Source organism: Chiloscyllium punctatum, chromosome 2 (genome assembly GCF_047496795.1).
Source record: "Chiloscyllium punctatum isolate Juve2018m chromosome 2, sChiPun1.3, whole genome shotgun sequence".
NCBI classification, from domain to species: Eukaryota; Metazoa; Chordata; class Chondrichthyes; order Orectolobiformes; family Hemiscylliidae; genus Chiloscyllium; species Chiloscyllium punctatum.
Genome location: NC_092740.1, coordinates 147739917 through 147762640, shown reverse-complemented (window position 1 = coordinate 147762640; position 22724 = coordinate 147739917). Strand labels below are relative to the sequence as shown.

The following is a 22724-nucleotide window of genomic DNA, read 5'->3' as shown; positions in this document are numbered from 1 at the left end:
TGAACAGACTAGGGCTGTTTTCCCTGGAACATCGGAAGCTGAGGGGTGACCTTATAGAGGTTTATAAAATCGTGAGGCACACAGATAGGGTCATGGATGAAGCCTTTTCACTGGGGTCGGGAAGTCCAGAACTAGACGGCATAGGTTTAGGGTGAGAGGGGAAGACATAAAAGAGACATAAGGGGCAACTTTTTCACACAGAGCGTGGTGCGTGTGGGGAATGAGCTGCCAGAGTAAATGGTGGAGGCTAGTACAATTGCAACATTTAAGAGGCATTTGGATGGGTATATCAATAGGAAGGGTTTGGAGGGATATGGGCCAGGTGCTGGCAGGTGGGACTAGATTGGGTTGGGATACCTGGTCGGCATGGACAGGTTGGGCTGAAGGGTCTGTTTCCACGCTGTACATCTCTAGGACTCTGAATGCACTGGTTCCATCTTATCAACTCTACTCGTTATTTCGTTGAAAAATTCCAGTAGATACATCAATATAATTGCCTTCTCATAAATCAATGCTGTTCCAGTCCACTCATGTCACTGTTTTCCATGTGTTCTACTATTAATCCCTTTATAATGGACTCTAGCACTGTCAAGCTAATCAGTCTACAATTCCTTCTATGTCCCTGCCCCTTTTCTTTAACCAAAAAAAAGGTTACATTAGCTATGCTCCAATCCAGGGGAACTCTTCCAAAGTCTTGAGAATCTTGAAATATGAAATATTTTGAAATACGCATCCACTTTGTTAAATACCCTGGGATGCAGATTGTTGGGATCCAAGATGTCAGCCTGTAATCCCATCAATTTCACCAACACTATTTCTCTGGTAATACTGATTTCCTTCAGTTCTTATCTCACTTCAGATCATATGTTCCCCAACAGTTTTGGTGACATTATTTGTGTCCTCCTTTCTGAAGGCAGAATGAAAACACGTATTTAATTGGTCTGCCATAGTTTTTTGCCCATCATAAATTGCCCTGTATCCAATTGGAAGCAATGTACATTCAGCTTCGTTAATCTTTTCTGCTTCACATGCTTATAGAAACATGATACTCTGTTTTTCCACTCTTAATCAATTCTTATGTCGTTCTTTGTGGAAATGTCAACTGTCCCTAATCGTCCGATCTGCTTTTATTGACCTTTCTTGGACCTAATACTATCTTTAATTTCTGTTGTAAGCCATGACCAGGCACCTTTCAAGTTTTGTTTTTGCGCCAGACAAAAATTACCAATTGGTGCAGTTCCTCCATGCAGTCTTTACATATTTACTATTGCCTATCCACTGGCTGCTTTGGACAGAGAAGACTCGAATTTCAACTGTGGAGTAAAGATGAGGCTATCAGCAGGAGCCGCCTTTCAGTGGGTGGAGACTGTCAATGTTACAGATGCAAACAGATCGTTTTTGCGATGGTGGGGTCAGAGGGCAGTGGGCAAAAAGGATTGACGGATACAGAATTGTTAGTACAGCTCAACTGAGCAGCAGTTTGAGCATTAGACCTCACACTTGGCAGTGCATGTGAAGAAGTGAGAAATCTAATTCAATTTGTGTCTTGATTGCCAGCTCGCAGCTATGACTGGGATCATCTATGCAGCATCTTCAGGGACTAAACAGATCAGGTTCAGCTCCAAAACTACCTCAAATGTTTATGTTGTCCCTCTCAATCATTCTCAGAAGGAGGTAGCTAACTATGGCTATGAGTTAGCTGTGCTCAACCTAGGTCCTGTTGAGGGTGTAACAGCCCTGTACGAAGAAGCAGGAACCGAACACTGATATTGCGAAATCAACATTTGTTTTCTTAACATTCCATACACACCACACATTTGAATGTTATACAGTACCATCTATCATCAAGAAAATGCTACTGTTTATTTAAGCGTTGTAGCAAGTCATTGAGAAAACTAAAATACTATTAGGCAGCGTCAACATGATTTTGTGAAAGGGAAATAATACTTGACAAGTTTTTTTAGATTAGTTTGCAAGTAGATAAAGAGGAGCCAGATTTAGTATGTCTTTTGGAAACCTAACCAATCAGTAAAGATGCCATCTAAAAATGCGATGGCACAAGACTAGAATTTGTAGCGTTGGGAGTCACATTAGCATGGATAGAGGATTAGCTAACTAACAAAACAGTTGATGTATGTATATGATTTTCAGGTTGGCAAACTGTAATGAGTGGAGTGCTATGGGGATTGGTGCTGGGTTCTTAACTATTTTTGATGAGCATGAATGATTTCAACAAAGGATCAACTGAAATGCAAACATTTTCTTATGAACACAGGTAGGAAAGCAAATTGTGATAGAATCTGCAAAAGAAGATCCGACAGTCTGCGAAAGAATATGACAGGTTAAGTGTTTGGAGAAAAATCTACAAGATGGGTCTATAATGTTCCCTTCTTTTAGAGAGTAAGGGTGTTGCTGGATGGAGCAGCATTGTTTGGTCATCAAAATGTGCTGGGAAGGGTTGTGATCTGCATTATTTGCTGCTGCAGTCAATGGAGGGTTAAGTACGCCAACACTGCTGATCGGGATTTCCAGCAGTCCGACCCAATGACAGTGAAGGAACAGTGATACAGTTCCAAATCAAGAGCATACAGCAAATAATTAGGAAGGGAAAAAGAATATTGACTCAATTGCAAAGGGGACAGGGTATAAAACTAAGGAAGCCCTGCTTTGCTTGTACAGGACTATGACAAGGCCACAGGTACAATGTGAGTTCAGTTTTGGTCTCCTGAAGGAGTGATTTTTTTTTGCATTGTAACTTGTTCAGCAAACATTCACCTGGTTGATTATTGTGATGAATTGAGTACCTTGCGAGTAAAACTTGACTAAGTTCACTGTCTATCTACTGCATTTTCAAACAATGAAAGGCGATTTTTAAAAAAAAACATAAGGTTCTAAGGGAATTAGATAAGGCAGAGGAGTGAGTTAATACCAAAATCAAATCAGTCATCATCCGAATGAATAGTCTACATTTGCTTGGATCATTAATGTTTTTACAATTCAGTTGATAAATTTGAGCAATTTGAAAATTGATACTTCAACCAAGAAGTTTTGAAACCACAGATTTATGGTACGCAGCCACACACACAGGAATTTACTGAAGTATAAAGGATCAATATTTCACAAATAATCCATTATCTGTGAAGCAAATTACAAACTTCTGATCATATGGAAAGAGCTGAGGACAAGGATCTTGCTTTGCATGCAACTATAATGGTCTCCATTAGAGGTGGGGGGGGGCGGGTGCATATTTGATGCAAATCAGAAAAATGACAATTCAAATGCAATCAAAACAACTGAGGGAATGCATTCAGTTACTTTACTAGCTGAGACAGACTACAATTGCAGAATGCTATGGTCAGAATGATACAAAATACTGCATCTAGAATACCGCTTGCAGTTCTGGTAATCACATGCTGGATAGGAGATCATCACACTTGAGGAGAGATTGAGGATATTTACAAAAGGTGTTACAGCAACGGATAAATTTAGCTGTTGGAATTGAGAAAGTTGGAAAGCTATTATTTTCTTTCAAACAGTACAGATTAATGGGAGATTTGATTGAGGTATTTGAAGTTTGAGTCACCTTGTGAATAGGAAGAATCTGTCTCCCTTAGCAGGGATGTCAATAACTAGAAGGTCTAGATTTAATGTAATTAGTTGAATGATTGGAGGAGAGTTAAAGCAGATTTATTTTCACTCAAAGGGTGATGGGGATCTGGAATTGTTGAAAAGTGGTCAGAGCAAAAATCCTCACTGCATTGTTAGGAATGGGAGGCTACATACTTTAAGTTGTCTTTTAATTTCAAAATCAAGTTGGATAATGGAGAAGGGCATGTGAGTGACAAGGAAAGTAAAAGTTACGGGGGACAAGTAAGCAAGTACTGTTGAAGCCACAAACAGATCAATCAAGTCCTCTGTAGTGAAGAAGGCACAAGAGATCAAAAGGCCCTTTCCTGCTCCTATTTCTAATAAACTTCAGATGACAGATCCTGACTAGTTCTGGCCAGAGATAAACCAATGATCTGGTTGACCAAGGGACAAGGACCCAGGCCAAAACCTATCCATTAAGGTGCAGATTATAACTTCAGGACACCAAAGAAAAGGCAGCTTCTTTTACTGTTTGTCAACTTAGGGGCAGAATTTCTATTGATCATAGTTATTGTGCCACTGCAGATGAGAGTGTTTTACAGGAGGACACTGCAGACTCCCCATTATAGTAGAGCCTGAAGGAATTGCCTGGAAATTTAATACTCCATTGGGCAATCCTTTAACAGTAGGATCCCTGAAAAGTCTCCATTTAATTTGGATACAGAGGACGGTTCTGATAAAATTAAGTAAAATATCTACCCAGAAAAAGTTAAACTATTACAGACTAATTCCTGAGTAACAATAAACACTCCCCATATTTAACAATCACAGACACTACTCAACCATCCTTGTTATTACATAGACGATACATCATTATACTTAGAAGCTTCTCACTACTGTGAATTACGCGAGGTGTGTTGACCACATTAGAAACAAACATGTAATCATTAAACTGTGTGCTCACTCGGCTCTTGAATGTGCGTTTGGGGTGGTGGCTTTGGGCAAAACTGCACATCACCTATATTTTTGATAAAACAAATTTAGAGTTATAGAGATGTACAGCACGGAAACAGACACTTCGGTGTAACTCATCCATGCCGACCAAATAACCCAACTGCATCCAGTCCAGTCCCACCTGCCAGCACTTGGCCCATATCCCTCCAAACCTGTCCTTATTCATATACCCATCCAGATGCCTTTTCAATGTTGCAATTGTACTAGCGTCCACCACTTTCTCCGGGAGCTCATTCCACACACGTACCACTCTCTGTGCAAAGGTTGCCCCTTACGTTTCTTTTATATCTTTCCCCTCTTACCGTAAACCTATGCCCTCCAGATCTGGACGCCCTGACCCCAGCAAAAAGACTTTGTCTAGTTATCCTACCCATGCCCTTCATGATTTTATAAACTTCGGTAATGTAACCCCTCAGCCTCCAACGCTCCAGGGAAAACAGCTCCAGCCTATTCAATATCTCCCGATAGCTCAAATCCTCCAACCCTGGCAACATCCTTGTAAATCTTCTCTGAACCCTTTCAGGTTTCACAACATCTTTCTGATAGGAAGGAGACCAGAATTTCATGCAATATTCCAACAGTGACCAAACAAATATCCTGTGCAGTCATAACATGACCTTCCAACTCCTGTACTCAATACTCTGACCAGTCAAAGGAAAGCATACCAGACACCTTCTCCACTATTCCACCTACCTGCAACTTCATTTTCAAGGAGCTATGAACCCGTACTCCAAGACCTCTTTGTTTATCAACACCCCCAGGACCTTACCATTAAGTGTCTAAGTCCTGCTAAGATATGGATTCCCAAAATGCAGAACCACACATTTATCTAAATTAAACTCCATCTGCCACTCCTCAGCCCATTGGCCTATCTGGTCCAGATCCTGTTGTAATCTGAGGTAACCCTCTTCGCTGTCCACTACACCTCCAATTTTGGTGTCATCTGCAAACTTACGAACTGTACCTCTTATGCTCACATCCAAATCATTTATGTAAATGATGAAAAGTAGTGGACGCAGCACAGATCATTGTAACACTCCACTGGTCACAGGCCACCATCACCCTCTGTCTTCTACCTTTGAGCCAGTTATGTATCCAAACGGCTAGTTCTCCCTGCATTCCGTGAGATCTAACTTGCTAATCAGTCTACCATGGGGAACCTTGTCGAACGCTTAACTGAAGTCCATATAGATAATGTCTATCGCTCTCCCCTCATTAATCCTCTTTGCTACTTGATTGAGTTTTTGAAGTTTGTGAGACATGATTTCCCACGCAAAAAGCCATGTTGACTATCCCTAATCAGTCCTTGCCTTTCCAAATACATGTAAATCCTGTCCCTCAGGATTCCCTCCAACAACATGCCCACCAACGACATCAGGCTCACTGGTCTATAGTTCCCTGGCTTGTCCTTAACACCTTTCTTGAACAGTGGCACCACATTAGCCAACTTCCCAGTCTTCCAGCACCTCATCTGTGACGATCAATGAAACAAATATCTCAGCAAAGGGTGCATAAATCACTTCCCTTGCTTCCTACAGAGTTCTAGGGTACACCTGATCAGGTCCTGAGGATTTATCTACTTTTATGCGTTTCAAGACATCCAGCACTTCCTCCTCTGTAATATGGACATTTTTCAAGATGTCACCATCTATTTCCCTACATTGTATATCTTCCATGTCCTTTTCCAGAGTAAACACTGATGCAAAATACTTGTTTAGCATCTCCCCGCCTCCTGCGGCTCCACACGGAGGCTGCCTAGCTGAGGGGCCCCATTCTCTCCCTAGTTCCCCTTTTGTCCTTAATATAATCGTAAAAACCCTTTGGATTGTCCTTAATTTTATTTGCCAAAGCTATCTCATGTCCCCCTTTTGCCCTCCTGATTTCCCATTTAAGTATACTCCTACTTTCTTTATACTCTAAGGAGTCACTTGATCTATCCTGTCTATACCTGACATATGCTTCCTTCATTTTCTTAACCAAACCCTCAACTTCTTTGGTCATCCAGCATTCCCTATGCCTACCAGCCTTTCCTTTCACCCGAACAGGAATACATTGTCTCTGGGTCTTCTCTTTCCTGAAGGCTTCCCATTTTCCAGCTGTCCTTTTCTTTACCTGCAAATACCTACCCCCAGTTAGCTGTTGAAAGTTCTTGGCTAATACCGTCAAAATTGGCCTTTCTCCAATTTAGAACTTGTCATTTCAACTTTTAGATCCACTATTGTTTTCCATCACTATTCTAAAACAAATAAAATTATGGTCGCTGGCCCAAAGTGCTCCCCCTCTGACACCTCAGTCACCTGCACTGCCTCATTTCCCAAGAGTAGGTCAAATTTTGCACCTTCTCTTGCAGGTACATCCACATACTGAATCAGAAAATTTTCTTGTACACACTTAAATTCCTCTCCATCTAAACTCTTACCACTATGGCAGTCCCAGTCTATGTTTAGAAAATTAAAATCCCCCACCATAACCACCCTATTATTCTTACAGATAACTGACATCTCCTTACAAATTTGTTTTTCAATTTCCTGCTGACTGTGAGGGGGTGCATAATACAATCCCAATAAGATGATCATTCCTTTCTTATTTCTCAGTTCCACCCAAATAACTTCCCTGGATGTATTTCCGGGAATATCCTCCCTCAGCACAGCTATAATGCTATCCCTTATCAAAAATGCCACTCCCCCCTCCTCTCGTGCTTCCCTTTCTGTCCTTCCTGCAGCATTTGTATCCTGGAACTTGAAGTTGCCAGTCCTGTCCATCCTTGAGCCATGTTTCTGTAATTGCTATGATGTCCCAGTCCCATGTTCCGAACCATGCCCTGGAGTCAATCTGCCTTCCCTGTGAGGCCTCTTGCATTGAAATAAATGCAGGTTAATTTATCAGTCCTACCTTGTTCTCTGCTTTGTCCCCTGCCTGCCCTGACTGTTTGGCTCATTTCTTTTCTCAACTGTACCAGTCTCAGATTGATCTCTTTCCTCACCATCTCCCTGGTTCCATTCGATCTGATAGGATTCGCAAACAACAGCATTTATTGCCCAGATTACCCAGAACATGCCTACTGTCTTGTGCCAATTTAAATGCTCTGGTGTTTAGGAAATTAATGATTTCCCTGTGTATTGTGGTTTTAAGCTTAAATGGACAGGTAATTTTATTAAACAAGATAACTTTACTAAACAAGTGCATCACCTAATGAAGGGTTTAGTGAAGTGTTTTTCCTGAAGTGCCACTGGTCAATTTCATTGCAAGAGCTGAATTATGGTAAGTTAAAGGTGAAATAATGTAAAATTCACTTCAGTTTGCATCAAGCAATGGACAAAACCTGTGCACAATTTGGCACCTTACCAGAAGCAGACTATGCAGGAATACACAACATTCTAGGTTTGAGTGAAAAATACAAGTGCAGTTCATCAAATTTGATTTCAACAACATAAAACAATTTACATTTTGAAGACACAAAGACGCATACCTGACTCAAATGGGTTTGGAGAAGACTAGAACAAACAGACGGAAGGGACAATAAGCCAGGAAATACTATCAGTCCCCACGTGAGCATGGTGGGCTCAATACAATTTATACAAATATTCAATCACTTTTTCTAGCTTTCAAAAAGTAGCAACATGAGAGATACATCATACTTAAAGTTAAGACTGGGGTATGGTGATTCCCCGATAACATGAACATTGGCAAGCAATTGCCTGCAGATGGTGTGAAAGCACTGACTCATTTTCAGATCTCCCTACTGAGACAGGTGCCAGTGTTGACTGAGGTGTACAAAGTTAAAAAACACACAACACCAGGTTATAGCCCAAACCAGCATGTTAACTAGTGTTGTGTGATTTATAACTACTGAAACAGAGTTTGCGCCTCCACTCTGCATTTCAAATGGTACAATTAACTCAGATCAAGACATCCACGAGAAAAGAAATCAAGTATGTCAATGTGCCCAACTTTGCACCACATCACTGCAATTATTTCATAAAAAAACACTAACCTGCCCTCTGACAACATGTTGCTGTTTCCAGAGCTTATACAGTGAAGGCAAAATTTTAGTTGGCTACCAAGAACTGCAATAAGCCACTTAGTGACCAATAAATTACACACAATTGCAGACTAAACTAAACACATTGTAATGATGTATTATTTTCTTGACCCTTCTTCTCCCAACCACCTTTGAATATTAACTAACTTACCCAATATCAATTAGAGGCGGTTTGTCACGCCCCCTTTTGTAGCAAAGATGCATTTCTGGGCTTTTCAAGCTCCCAAAATTCAAGTTTGCCTGAAGTCCCGTAGGAGTAGTCTCAATGCATGTGTAACCTTCTGGTACATTTTCTCCTGCTGATTTGATTATGACAGCAAGGTCGGTTATTGGTGCTTTTGGTCCTGTTGATTTAGTCTCCAATATAGTGATTTCTTCTTCCAATGGTGTAGATGTGTCAGTTAGGCCTGCGACTACAAAGTAGTCACTAACCCTGGGGCCTTTATCTTCAATCATGGCTGGTGTCCCTAAGAGAGGATCAGAGTAGAAACTTAGCAATTCTTCACAATACATGAGTAGACAGCACAACATGTACATATAATTTCTATCATTTCAGATGAACCTGGCAACTCTTAGCTTTTAAAATCTAAATTCGTTATGGTGCAATCAACGTTGTCTGTTTTCAATGTGATGTCATTAATCCCTGCCAAAAGTTACTTGACAAATCATCTCTCATGTCCCGAGCATCTAATCTATTTTCACTTTATTCCAGTAAAACATTCCCCTCCAAGTGACCGTAATTAACAATATGGGTGACAATTAAATGTCAACAAGCCAAAGTTTGAGGACATCTAATTTAACAATGGTGGCACAGGCTTGATGGGCTGAATGGCCTACTCTTGCACCTGTTTTGTTTCTATCCACATTAAAACCATAAATTGAGCTTCCAACAAAATTTTATTCATTCATCAGATATGGGTGTCACTGGTTAGGCCAGCATTTATTGCCTGTCCTAAATGCCCAGAGGGCAGTCAGGAGTCACCCATATTGGGTCTATAGGCCAGACCAGGTAACAATGGCAGATTTACTTCCCTAAAAGGGGTCAGTGAGCCAACTGGGCATTTCCAACAATTGATTCATGGCTATCATTAAACTCTCAACTCCAGCTTTTCATTGAATTTAAATTCCACCATCTGCCATGGCAGGATTCAAACCTGGGTGTCTAGAACATTTACTTTGGTCTCGAGACAAACTGTCCAGTGAAAATACCACTAAGACATCACAGAGTCTACAGTCTAGACCAGTCTACATTCCTTTTCTGAGCTAGCAACTGTAGCACCGAGGCCATTCTACCCTAGATTAGGTAACTCACCAGAAACTGACAACAGACCAAAGGCTGCCCTGACCAATAAAGTTAATACACAGGACCTCCCCATCACCTAATATTTGTAAGAGTTGTCCACAAATATATAGCTGTAAAATGTGTTGCTGGAAAAGTGCAGCAGGTCAGGCAGCATCCAAGGAGCAGGAGAATCGGCGTTTCGGGCATAAGCCCTTCTTCAGGAAAGGCTTATGGCCGAAACGTCGATTCACCCGCTCCTTGGATGCTGCCGGACCTGCTGAGCTTTTCCAGCAACACATTTTTCAGCTCTGATCTCCAGCATCTGCAGTCCTCACTTTCGCCAAATATATAGCTGTGTCTATTTCAGTTTACTCTGTAGGCAAGATGAAATAGATTCTTGAGAACTCAGAAGACATCTTAGCAAGGCATGCAAAATTGAGGGGGGGGTGGGGGTACAGTGGTGTAAAATTTAGTTCAGAGGAATTGGTCAAGTCAAGAAAGATCAAAAATAAACATTTCAGAACAGAATCATCTTTAAAATGTTAGCCAAGGTCAAATTTTGTTAATTGATTGAAATACATAAATCCTCAAACACCTTTTGATGGAGTGAGCTGGAAAAAAGTGCAAACCTAAGAATTTCATGGAGGAAGAAAGTACTCATTTCATTTTTTTCTAAGAAGTCTAACAGTCTCAAGATCAGCATCAGTTGAAAAGGGCAAAAGAGGTGACAGAGAACAAGTTGGAGTTCAGATGCAAACAACTAATACCCAAATGGATAAAAAAAATAAGTGACACCACAGGAAAACAGTTAAGTGACAGGAAACAGATACTTTAATAATACTTTAAGGTGAAGGCAGACAGATTCTTGATAAGTTAAAGGTGGAAAGATTATTGCGGGGGGGGGGTGGGAGGGGTGGAGGAGAGGAGAAGGGAAGGTAGCAAGGTGAATCTCACTGAAGCACAGGCTCGAAGCACCTAATAGCTGATGATATTGATATGGGTTCTCTTACCCTGTAACAAAGTTATGTAAAAACTGTATTGAATTGTGATAATTTTCAGCTCAGTCCTTCTAAAAACTTCTGCACAACTGATCCAGTAAAGTCACTGCAAAACACTTGGCTCGAACATAGTCTGCAAAGATAGACTACACGTGCACAAATTGCTCCTGCTAAAGCCTTCCCAAGCTGAAGAAATCTTTATGTTTTATTTAAAATATGCCTTTCATAATCAACCTGTTCAGAAGCTCCTCTAAAAACAGATTTACTTCTATCTATCTCATTGGCTTGTTGCATCAAGGGATATTCCTGACTATTGACTAATTTTGGGAAATGAGCCAAATGTACCTGATGGTACCAATTTCAGATCTTCATAAATCCTCAGTGAAAGCATTGTCTAACTGGTAAGGTCAAAAGTGTGGTGCTGGAAAAGTGTAGCAGGTCAGGCAGCATCAGAAGAGTCGACGATTCGAACATAAGCCCGAATGAAGGCATTCCTGATGAACAGCTTTTCTCAGAAACATCGATTGTCCTGCTCCTTGGATGCTGCCCGATCTTGTGCGCTTTTCCAGCACCACACTTTCTGACTCTGATCTCCTGCATCTGCAGTCCTAACTTTCTTCTTCTAACTGGTCAAGGTCTGACCCCTTCACCATCTAATCTTCTTAATTCATGCCCAACATTAAATATTCAATGACCAAAAATCTAGCTGTCCAATATAGCCTCGTTACCCCAGGTCCTAACACTCCAGTTACCTACTTGTACCTGTGTAGTATTGCCTCAAGGTCCATCGGCAATGGAAACCTTTATCCACGCCTCAGTTATTGCTAGAGTTAAACGACTCTAATGCTCTTCCAGCTGGCGTTAGACCTTGCACGCTCATAAATTTCAGCTGACTAAAACACTAACATCTATACTTTAACTCTCACAGCATCCTGTTCACCTTACTCGCATTAACTTCACTGCATTCGCTCCTGGTCTCGCAGTGAATCAATTTTGAAAAGCTCATGCTAGTTTTCAAATATGTTAACCTCCCCCTGTCCTGCATTCTTTAGACTGTGCCTCTTTTGTGCATTCTTCTTTCAATACCAGAGATTGAATGTTTAGCTGTCTCGGCCCCAAAGACAAAATTGGCACTTCCTCATTTCTTCTTAAAATCTGCCTCTGGTCAAGCTGTTTTCCAAATGCCTAAATCTGATGGATGTAAATTGAGTTTCATGCACATTTCTTTCAAGGACATCGTGCACTAGGTTAAAATGCCACATAAACACAATGATTTTGAGGTTCCGTTGTTGGACTGGGGTGTACAAAGTTAAAAAAAAAAATCACAAAACATCAGGTGACAATATAACAAGTTTATTTGGAAGCACTAGCATTCAGAACACTGCTTCGAAAGCTAGTGCTTCACTTGTGGTATATACTCCTCAACCACCTGATGAAGGAGCAGTCCTCCGAAAGCTAGTGCTTCCAAATAAACCTGTTGGACTATAACCTGGTCTTGTGTGAATTTTTAATGTCAATACAAATCTGTAACATTTAGATGGGGCAAACAGTATTTGATTTACAAGCATTTGGCTTTCCATGTCATCATTTAATAACTACTTTTGGGGTAATGTGCAAAGCAATCCAATAGAGGCACAACAAGTTTATTAGATGTCCTATACTTCAGAAGAGGAATGGTAACATATTCATATCACTGCAGACATCACGATGATATAACTGAAACAAAATTCTTCACATGTTCAATCTGACAGATGCAGCGAGGTTTTACCTGGACAGAAGTCTAAACCTTGGGCTCAGTCTCAGAATAAGGGATCTGCCACTTTATAAGTGAGGGTACAGCAAGAACCCAAACAGTTGTGAACATTTAGAACACTACGTCACAGACTGCCAATGGCTGATTTGAAAATATTCCATGACCAAGCAGAGTCCAAATCAGTTTTGGTTACTCGGAATCAATAAATAAGGAGAGCTTTGCAAGCATGCATGAGATAGAAGAAGATCAATTGAATTAACCAGCATGCTAGAAGGGCTGAAGAGTTCACGCCTGCGCATTTTTCATGTTCTTAACCATTTCCCTAGCCACAGTGTGATCCAACTTACTGAGTATTATCAGCACTTTTTTGCTTTAATTTAAGTTGGGATTGGCTGGCCATCTCATTCATCCTGATTGAATGCACGTCAAATGAGTGCACTTTGGTCACTTTAGTCTTATGTGCCTTTTAGTCGGTGCCAAATATTTTCAAGGCAAGGAGGAGGAAACCTTATATAAAAAATCATGATAGAAACAAGTTCAACAGTTAAAAATCACAGGAAGTATTGATGCATGCTGAGCATTTGCTACTTCCTGTTGTTTCACTGGAAGCCATCGTACCACATTTAATACTGGGAGACTGAATCTGGAGAATCTCTGCCATTCTTAGAAGAATGACTTAGAACGCTCAATCCAAAATTACATTGGCTTCTCTCAGAAAGAAACAACAGAAAAGCATTGTTTTATTTTATATTTGCTTGTGTTTTACTTTGTTTACAAGTACATGGTCAAAATTCTGAAATGATTATGAGCACTTGAGTAGTTCTCTCACAGATGACATCAAACAGTTGTCACAAAAAACATGAAACTTCATCAACTATAACTGTTTCATTCCATTTGAGAGTGATAATATATTTTATTTTCAATTTACACACACACAGTCACTTTAGTCACAATGGGTAAGAGAACAATGTGTGTGTAATTTAACAGAGCCTGCTTTTACTCCTATGCTTACTTTAAAACAGAAATATTTTGTTTGGAGAATTTGGATATTTTCAGTTAGCAAGAAGAGTTGAGGTGATGTCACAGGTTCAAGTGCGCTTGTGCAAATGGACCTCAGAGGAAGTAAACTTTTAAAAAAACAACAGCGTTGCAGCCAGTTAGCTGCAACTAACAAGGCACACAGCTAGTTTAAAGGAGTTTTCCTTACTTGAAAAAAGTACACTGTAAATTCTGTCCCTTGCAATTTATTTTCCCAATGAGTCGTCAACTACTGACTAAGTGGTTTTCTTCATTTCAGTTGCTTGAATGCAGACATTTTTGCATGCTTTTTAAATAAAAGACTTTTACCTTAGTTATGCCAATGTTTAGGAAAACTGTAACAATTTGAATGGAACGGATCGTGAGTAAACTGAAAGTGCCATATCAGATAGGTTCCAAACAAATGATGTCCAAAACATTTTCTCCAGAATTTTTGTCTTTGTAAAGAATGCAAGCCACATACATTGATTTAATATTATATGACAAGATACAAGAACTGACATGAGCATACACTTGCCTAGGCGAGATCAGGCCTGAAAAGTCTGTCAGCATTCTTTGAGGAATTGATGAGCAAGTATGACAAAGGAGAGCCCATGTGACCTGCTCAGAGTTCAAGAAGGCCTTTGACATAGGACACTAGTAAATAAGAGCCCATGGTGTTTGGGTAAGGTGTTGGCATGGATAGAGGATGGACTGACTCAAAGCTGAAAGTCGTGACAAAGGGGTCTTTTTCAGGATGGCAGCTGAGGACTATTGGAATTCCATAGGGATCTGTCTTGGGACCACAACTAGTGACATTATACATTAATCATCTTGATGATGGAACTGAGGGCATTGTTGCAGATGACACAGGTGGTCAATGGAGGGACAGATAGCTTTGAGGAAATGGGGAGGCTCCTGAAAGAGTTGGACATGCTAGGGGAGTGGGCAACTAAGTGGGAGATGGAATACAACATGACAAAGTGATGTTGATTTTGGAAGGAATAGGTGTAAATTATTTTCTACACTGGGAAAGGCTTCAGAAATGTGAAACACAAAGGGACTTGGGAGTCCTAGTTCAGAATTCTCTTCAGGTTAATATGCAGGTTCAGTTGGCCGTGAGGAAGGCAATTGCCATGTTTGCATTTATTTCAAAAGGGCTAGAGTACAAAAGTAGAGGTGCACTGCTGAGGATATATAGGCTCTTGTCAGCAGTTTTGGATCCCGTATCTAAAGAGGCATGTGCTAGCACTGGAGAGGGTCTCGAGGTATTCACAACTATGATCCCAGGGCTGAAGGGCTTGTCATATGAGGAACGGTTGGAGGCTCTGGATCTGCACTCAGAGTTTAGAAGGAGGAGGGGGATTTGATTGTAGCTGACAGGATACCAGGAGGCCTGGATACAGTGGACATGGAGAAGATGTTTCCACCAGTTGAAGAGACAAGGACCTGGGGGCACAGCCTCAAAGTGAACAGATGATCTTTTAGAACTGAGATGAGGAATTCCTTCAGCCATGGGGTGGTGATGCAGTGCAACTCATTGCTGCAGAGGGCTGTGGAGGCCAAGTCACTGAGTGCATTTAAGATAGAGACAGATCGGGTCTTGCTTAGGGGAACAAGGGTTACAGGGTTAAGGCAGGAGAATGGAGTTGAGAAATGATCAAACAGCAGAGCAGAACTCAATGGACTGAGTGGCCTAATTCTGGATTTAGATTCTTGAATACCAGTAAGATATATTTACCTCTGCCTTTAAAATAATGAAAAAATTCTGCACTCTCTGCCTTTTGAAGCATTGTCTCAGAGAGAAAGAAAATTTTTTTCTCCCTCAGTCTTAGCTTAAGTAGGTGACTCCTTGTTTTGAAATTACAACCCCTAGTTCTAGATCCTCCCACCAGGAGAATCAGAGATAGAGATCTACAGCACAGAAAAAAGGACCTTTGGCCCATCAAGTTTGTGTCAGTCAGAAACACCTAACTATTCTAATCCCATCTTCCAGCACTTGACCCACAGGCTCTTATGCCTTGGCACTGCAAATGGATTTCAAAATATTTAAAAATTACAAGGATTTCTCTCTCTTGATGGGCAGAATTCCAGATTCCCAACACACACTGGGCTTTTCCTCACCTCCCTCTCAACTTCATATCCAATCGCTTGAAATCTACGCTCACTGGCCATTATCGCTCCACCAAGGGAGAAATTTCTTCCTGTCAACCCTCTCTATGCCCTTCATAGTTTTATACATCTCAATCATGTCCCATCCTCAGGTTCCTCTATATCAAAGAAAAACACTCACTGTGTCCAATGTCTCTTCATAACTAAAACTCTTCAGCCCAGGCAACATCTTGGGTAAATCTACTCTGCAGCCCCAACAGTACAATCACATCCCTCAAAAATGTGGATTCCAGAACTACACAGACAATACTGTGGCTGTGAAATAACATCACTGCTTTTAAACTCCATGCCTCACTTAATTATGACAAATATCCCATATGTCTTCTAAATCACTTGATAGACCTGTCCCACTACCTTGAGAGAGTGATGGACATGCACATCAAAGTACCTTGGACCCTCGATATTTCCCAGGGTTCATGTATTCCCTTACCTTCTTTGTCCTACCCAAGTGGATCACCTCACACTTATCTGGAATGAATTCCATTTGCCACTCGTAAGCCTACCTGACCAGCCTATCTCTATCCTCCTGTAATCGAAAGCTATCATGGTCACTACTTACCATCCACAAACTTCCTGATCAACCATCCTACATTCAAGGTAAAAACAATGACTGCAGATGCTGAAAACCAAATACTGGATTAGTGGTGCTGGAAGAGCACAGCAGTTCAGGCAGCATCCAACGAGCAGCGAAAGCCCTTCATCAGGAATAAAGGCAGTGAGTCTGAAGCGTGGAGAGATAAGCTAGAGGAGGGTGGGGGTGGGGAGAGAGTAGCATAGAGTACAATGGGTGAGTGGGGGAGGAGATGAAGGTGATAGGTCAAGGAGGAGAGGGTTGAGTGGATAGGTGGAAAAGAAAATAGGCAGGTCGGACAAGTCAAGGAGACAGTGCTGAGCTGGAAGTTTGAAACTAGGATGAGGTGGGGGAAAGGGGAAATGAGGAAGCTGTTGAAGTCCACATTGATGCCCTGGGGGAAGTGTTCCGAGGCGGAAGATGAGGCGTTCTTCCTCCAGGCGTCTGGTGGTGAGGGAGCGGCGGTGAAGGAGGCCCAGGACCTCCATGTCCTCGGCGGAGTGGGAGGGGGGAGTTGAAATGTTGGGCCACAGGGCGGTTTGGTTGATTGGTGATTGATTGATGTCTCGAACGTACGTGGGGAGTTCCTGGACTAGGGGGGGATAGGACAGTGTCAAGGTAGGTAGAGATGAGTTCAGTGGGGCAGGAGGGCGTACGTTCGAGACACCACCCACGCCCTCCATCTCCTCCAAGACTTCCGTTTCCCCGGCCCCCAACGCCTCATCTTCACCATGGATATCCAATCCCTCTACACCTCCATCCGCCATGACCAGGGCCTCCAAGCCCTCCGTTTTTTCCTCTCCAGACGTCCCCAACAGTACCCTTCCACTGACACACTCATTCGTTTGGCCGAACTGGTCCTCACCCTTAACAATTTCTCCTTTGAATCCTCCCACTTCCTCCAGACCAAAGGCGTAGCCATGGGCACACGTATGGGCTCCAGCTATGCCTGTCTCTTTGTTGGCTATGTAGAACAGTTGATCTTCCGTAATTACACCGGCACCACTCCCCACCTCTTCCTCCGCTACATTGATGACTGCATTGGCGCCATCTCGTACTCCCGCGAGGAGGTTGAGCAATTCATCAACTTCACCAACACATTCCACCCTGACCTTAAGTTTACCTGGACCATCTCTGACACCTCGCTCCCCTTCCTGGACCTCTCCATCTCCATTAGTGACGACCGACTTGACATTGACATTTTTTACAAACCCACCGACTCCCATAGCTACCTGGATTACACCTCTTTCCACCCTATCTCTTGCAAAAATGCCATCCCGTATTCCCAATTTCTCCGCCTCCGCCGTATCTGCTCCCAGGAGGACCAGTTCCACCACAGAACACACCAGATGGCCTCCTTCTTTAGAGATCGCAATTTCCCTTCCCACGTGGTTAAAGATGCCCTCCAACGCATCTCGTCCACATCCTGCACCTCCGCCCTCAGACCCCACCCCTCTAACTGTAACAAGGACAGAACGCCCCTGGTGCTCACCTTCCATCCTACAAACCTTCGCATAAACCAAATCATCCGCCGACATTTCCGTCACCTCCAAACAGACCCCACCACCAGGGATATATTTCCCTCCCCACCCCTTTCCGCCTTCCGCAAAGACCGTTCCCTCTGTGACTACCTGGTCAGGTCCACACCCCCCTATGACCCACCCTCCCATTCTGGCACTTTCCCCTGCCACCGCAGGAACTGTAAAACCTGTGCCCACACCTCCTCCCTCACCTCTATCCAAGGCCCTAAAGGAGCCTTCCACATCCATCAAAGTTTCACCTGCACATCCACTCATATCATTTATTGTATTCGTTGCTCCCGATGTGGTCTCCTCTACATTGGGGAGACTGGGTGCCTCCTAGCAGAGCGCTTTAGGGAACATCTCCGAGACACCCGCACCAATCAACCAAACCACCCCGTGGCCCAACATTTCAACTCCCCCTCCCACTCTACCGAGGACATGGAGGTCCTGGGCCTCCTTCACCGCCGCTCCCTCACCACCAGACGCCTGGAGGAAGAACGCCTCATCTTCCGCCTCGGAACACTTCAGCCCCAGGGCATCAATGTGGACTTCAACAGCTTCCTCATTTCCCCTTCCCCCACCTCATCCTAGTTTCAAACTTCCAGCTCAGTAACTGTCCCCATGACTTGTCCGGACTTGTCCGACCTGCCTATCTTCTTTTCCACCTATCCACTCCACCCTCCCCTCCCTGACCTATCACCTTCATCTCCGCCCCCACTCAACCATTGTACTCTATGCTACTCTCTCCCCACCCCCACCCTCCTCTAGCTTATCTCTCCACACTTCAGGCTCACTGCCTTTATTCCTGATGAAGGGCTTTTGCCCGAAACGTTGATTTCGCTGCTCGTTGGATGCTGCCTGAACTGCTGTGCTCTTCCAGCACCACTAATCCATTCTACATTCAAGTCTAAACCACCTGTATACCACAAACAGCAAGGACTCCAACAGTGATCCTTGGGGGACACCAATGGACACACGTTTCCTGTCACAAAACCAACCCTCAACCATCACCCTGTGCTTCCTGCCACTTCACCATTTCTGTATTCAATTACCCCAATTTCCTTCGAATTCAGAGGCTGTTACCTTCACCATCAGTCTCCCTAAGGGACCTTAAAAGTCTTGCTCAAGTTCAAGTCAGCTGCAAATACATTGCCTTCTAAACACTTAGTCACCTCTGAAAAATTTAATCAAGCTAATCTGACATGATCTCCCACATCCTGTGCTCATCCACCCAGTCCAGTCCTCTCAGGCTGGTATGTTTCAACTAATGCATCTCTGCAACTAAATTTCAGAGGGTGCAGGCCTTGCCTTTCCTCAGAAGTCAATTTGCTCATTTTAAGCATTCGTATAGTAAATTTTCTCTGAACTATTTCAAATGCATTAACACCCTCCTATGAGTGTCAAGACTAAACAGTTCTCCAGATGCAGCCTCACCAATGCCCAGCATAACTGAAGTATAACCTTCTTACTATGTAATCAAATTCTCTTTGCAACAAAAAACATAACATTGTTAGCTTTTCTGAGTATTTGCTGTACCTTCTGTGATTCATGCACCAGAACACCCAGATCTCTTTACATCCTTGCACCATTTAGATAACATGCAACGTTTTATTCTTTCCGCCAGAATGGATATTACACACTTTCCCACATTGTACTGTAGTTGCCAGATCTTCGCCCACTCCTTAGTCCTCCTCGCAACTCATTTTCCCTGCTAGTTTTTATCAACAACAGATTTTACAGTTACAATCCCTTCATCCAAATCATTTCCATAAATTGTGAAGAGTTGAGAACACAGCATCAACCCATGGCACACCACTTGTGATATCCTACCAACCTGAAAAAAAGACCCATCTATTCCTCATTGCTGCTTCCTGGGAGCCAGCTAATCTTCTATACATACCTAAGCTACCCCCAACACCATGAGCTTTAAATTTCTGCTATAACATTTGATATGGCAACTTATCAATTCTTGAAATCTAAGCACAATACATCCACTGGCTCCCCTTTATCCAAAGCACAAGTTATTTCTTCAAATAACTCCAAACAATTGGTTAAACATCATTTCCCTTTGACTCAAACCCATTCATTTTCCATGTCATGGACAGAATTTAACTGGGCAATTTTCAACTGGCCTACCCAAGACCTACAATGACCCTGAACCTATGCCTCCAGAGCACAGATCAAGGCATCTACTTGCAAGAATCACTGGGAAACCATTGTTCGAGGTCACATTGAGAGCAGGGGAAATGCCAGGAGCAATATCAGAAATATTTAACATGAGGTGCCAATCAGGTGAAACAAAACATGCCCAACAGTGGAATCAACGTGTGATAAAGTTAAGTAATCCCACAACCAATGGATCAGATCCAGGCAAAGAGGGGCATGAAACAACTCAGTAGATCTGCAAGTACAACCAAACTTGCTTGAAATGTGAGAAATTTTTAAAGTTTTTGTACAATAATTAGAAAGTTCATATTTCTTAACTAAGACAATGTTTAATGGTTTGGCTGTGTAGCTTCTCAACTTTATTACTCATTCAATGAGAAATGAGTAAGCATTCATAGAAATTAATCCATGATGCAGGGTTTATTTAAAAACCTCCTCAAACCACAATTTTTAATCGCGACATGCTCAAAACCAATTTTAAGCAGATTTCTAGATTTCTCCCACGAAGAAAAATAGATGATTTTGAAGAAAAAAAAAATGTGTAGTAGCTTTGTTATCTGTACAAGCAAAGTTGAAAACGGCCTTTTGACAATTTACAAGCACCCACTCTATTCACAACAGAATTTTGCCAAAGCCTTCGAGATTTTGACCCCTAGTTTTACGGAAAGTCAGCTGAAGTAAACACTGAGACAAACTGAAGATAAACAGGCCGAAGGGCCTTTTTCTTTGTTGGTAAACCACAATACTCAAGCAAATGGACAAAGTAAATGCGAACACGTTGGTAAACTGCAATCACTGCATATACTCAATTAAAGATCTATCTTCAACTGGTTGTGTCAAGGTTAGAGGTCAAATTATCATACAAAAATGTAATTTCAGAACACAGTGTGTATGAGCCTGCACTACCACTAAACAAGGTCACGGCTGATTGATAACTCCACATTCCTGCCTACCCACTATGACTTTTGACCTGCTTCGTTACCAAGAATCCATCCATCTCTGCCTTAATATTCCAAGGATTTGTTTACACTGCCTTTTCAGGAACAGGGTTCCAGAGGCTCAAGACCCTCAGAAAAATATAATGCTGTTTATCCCTACCTTGAGTGGTCAGAGCTTAGAAATATTGTGCCAAGTAACACCTGTCTTGACTCCCCATAGTCTGTCCACCAATTACAAGGCCCAAGTCAGGTGAATGCTCCCTATTTGCCTGGATGGGTGCAGCTCCAACACCACTCAGGCAGCTTGACAACATCCAGAACAAAGCATCCTATGCTACTGGGATATCTACAAACATCAACTTCCTCCTCCACCAACGTTCTGTCGCATCACTGTGTACTGCAGAAATATACCCAAGTTCCTCAGGCAACACCTTCCAAACCCATGACGCCTTCCAGCGAGGAGAAAGACAGCAGAAACATGGAAACATCACTACCTCCAAGTTCCCCTCTAAGTCACTTACCACCCTTACTTAAAAATACATTGCCATTTTTTTCACTGTCACTAGGTCAAAATTCTGGAATTCCCCGTCAGGGCATTGTGGATCAACGTACAGCATGTCTGGACTGCAGCAGTTCAAGAGGGCAGCTTACCACCACTTTCTAAAGGGTAACTAGGAACATTCAATACATGCTGGCCAGCTCGCAACACACAAGTCCCACCAGTGAATAAAAATCAGCAGCATCCTATTTTTTTCAACATACACCCCTAGTTCTCAATTCTCCCACAAGAGGAGTCATCCATTCTCAAATCCAGTTTTCAGGACCTTTCAGGATCTGGTGCATTTTAAAAAAAACTTTCTTACTTTTGTATACTCCAATGGATACAAGTCTAGCCTGTCCAGCCTTTCCTCAAAACATGCATTCCACTTATCAGTCCAGAAATCTTTCACTGAATCTTTTTCCATGTACTTCCAACCTTCCCCAAACAGCATGACCAAAATTGTGCACAGTACTTGAGATGTATCAGCCCTGCATAATTGAATATAATCTTCCGAACTCTGTGCTCAATTTTCTTCACAATAAAACATCACATTCTATTAGCTTTCCTGATAACAGTTAGCATGCAGGTATAACACACAAAGATTCCAGCTGATGTTATTACGAAATAAGTCAGATCCCTGACAGGTACTGAGCATGAAAGATCTTATTTTGATTGGCTTCCATTTTCACAGTCTCTTACTGAAACTTCAGCATAAAATGCTGCAAATTTTGCTTTACCAAACAGAAATTTAACAAAATAAGTCAAGCTAAAATATAATAAACCAAACCATCTACTGCAAATTCCAACATTGAAACCACAAAGTAAAAGTATACTCCCATTATTCACACAACACTCATTTCTAAGTTGAAAGGAAGCAACAAGCTTTTCTTTAGTACCAGAAAAACACCCTTGATAGAATACTCAAAATACCACTCAATTTCTCACTCAATCTAAGTTCTCTGTATGTTTGAAATCACTTGTGACTTCAATGTTTAGATTGGAACTGTAAATAGCTCCAGGACGAAGTTATCATACACCTGACTAAATACACACAGCTTGAAGTTACCTCTTCAGAGTTTTATCCCAACACTTCTGGTCTGGGACTAACCCTAACATTTC

General features: G+C 42.1%; 1 protein-coding gene across 10 annotated transcripts in view; it reads right to left on the bottom strand.

Moving 5' to 3' along the window:
• Positions 1-22724, bottom strand: part of dennd4c (DENN/MADD domain containing 4C) — a 152286-nt gene that overhangs the window by 97584 nt on the left and 31978 nt on the right. For all 10 annotated transcript variants that reach the window (XM_072590161.1, XM_072590138.1, XM_072590159.1 and 7 more), the window contains one exon: positions 8796-9111. In XM_072590161.1, coding sequence (XP_072446262.1) covers positions 8796-9100 — 305 coding nt within the window. In that variant the 5' untranslated portion in view covers positions 9101-9111. The remainder of the gene's footprint in view (positions 1-8795; positions 9112-22724) is intronic.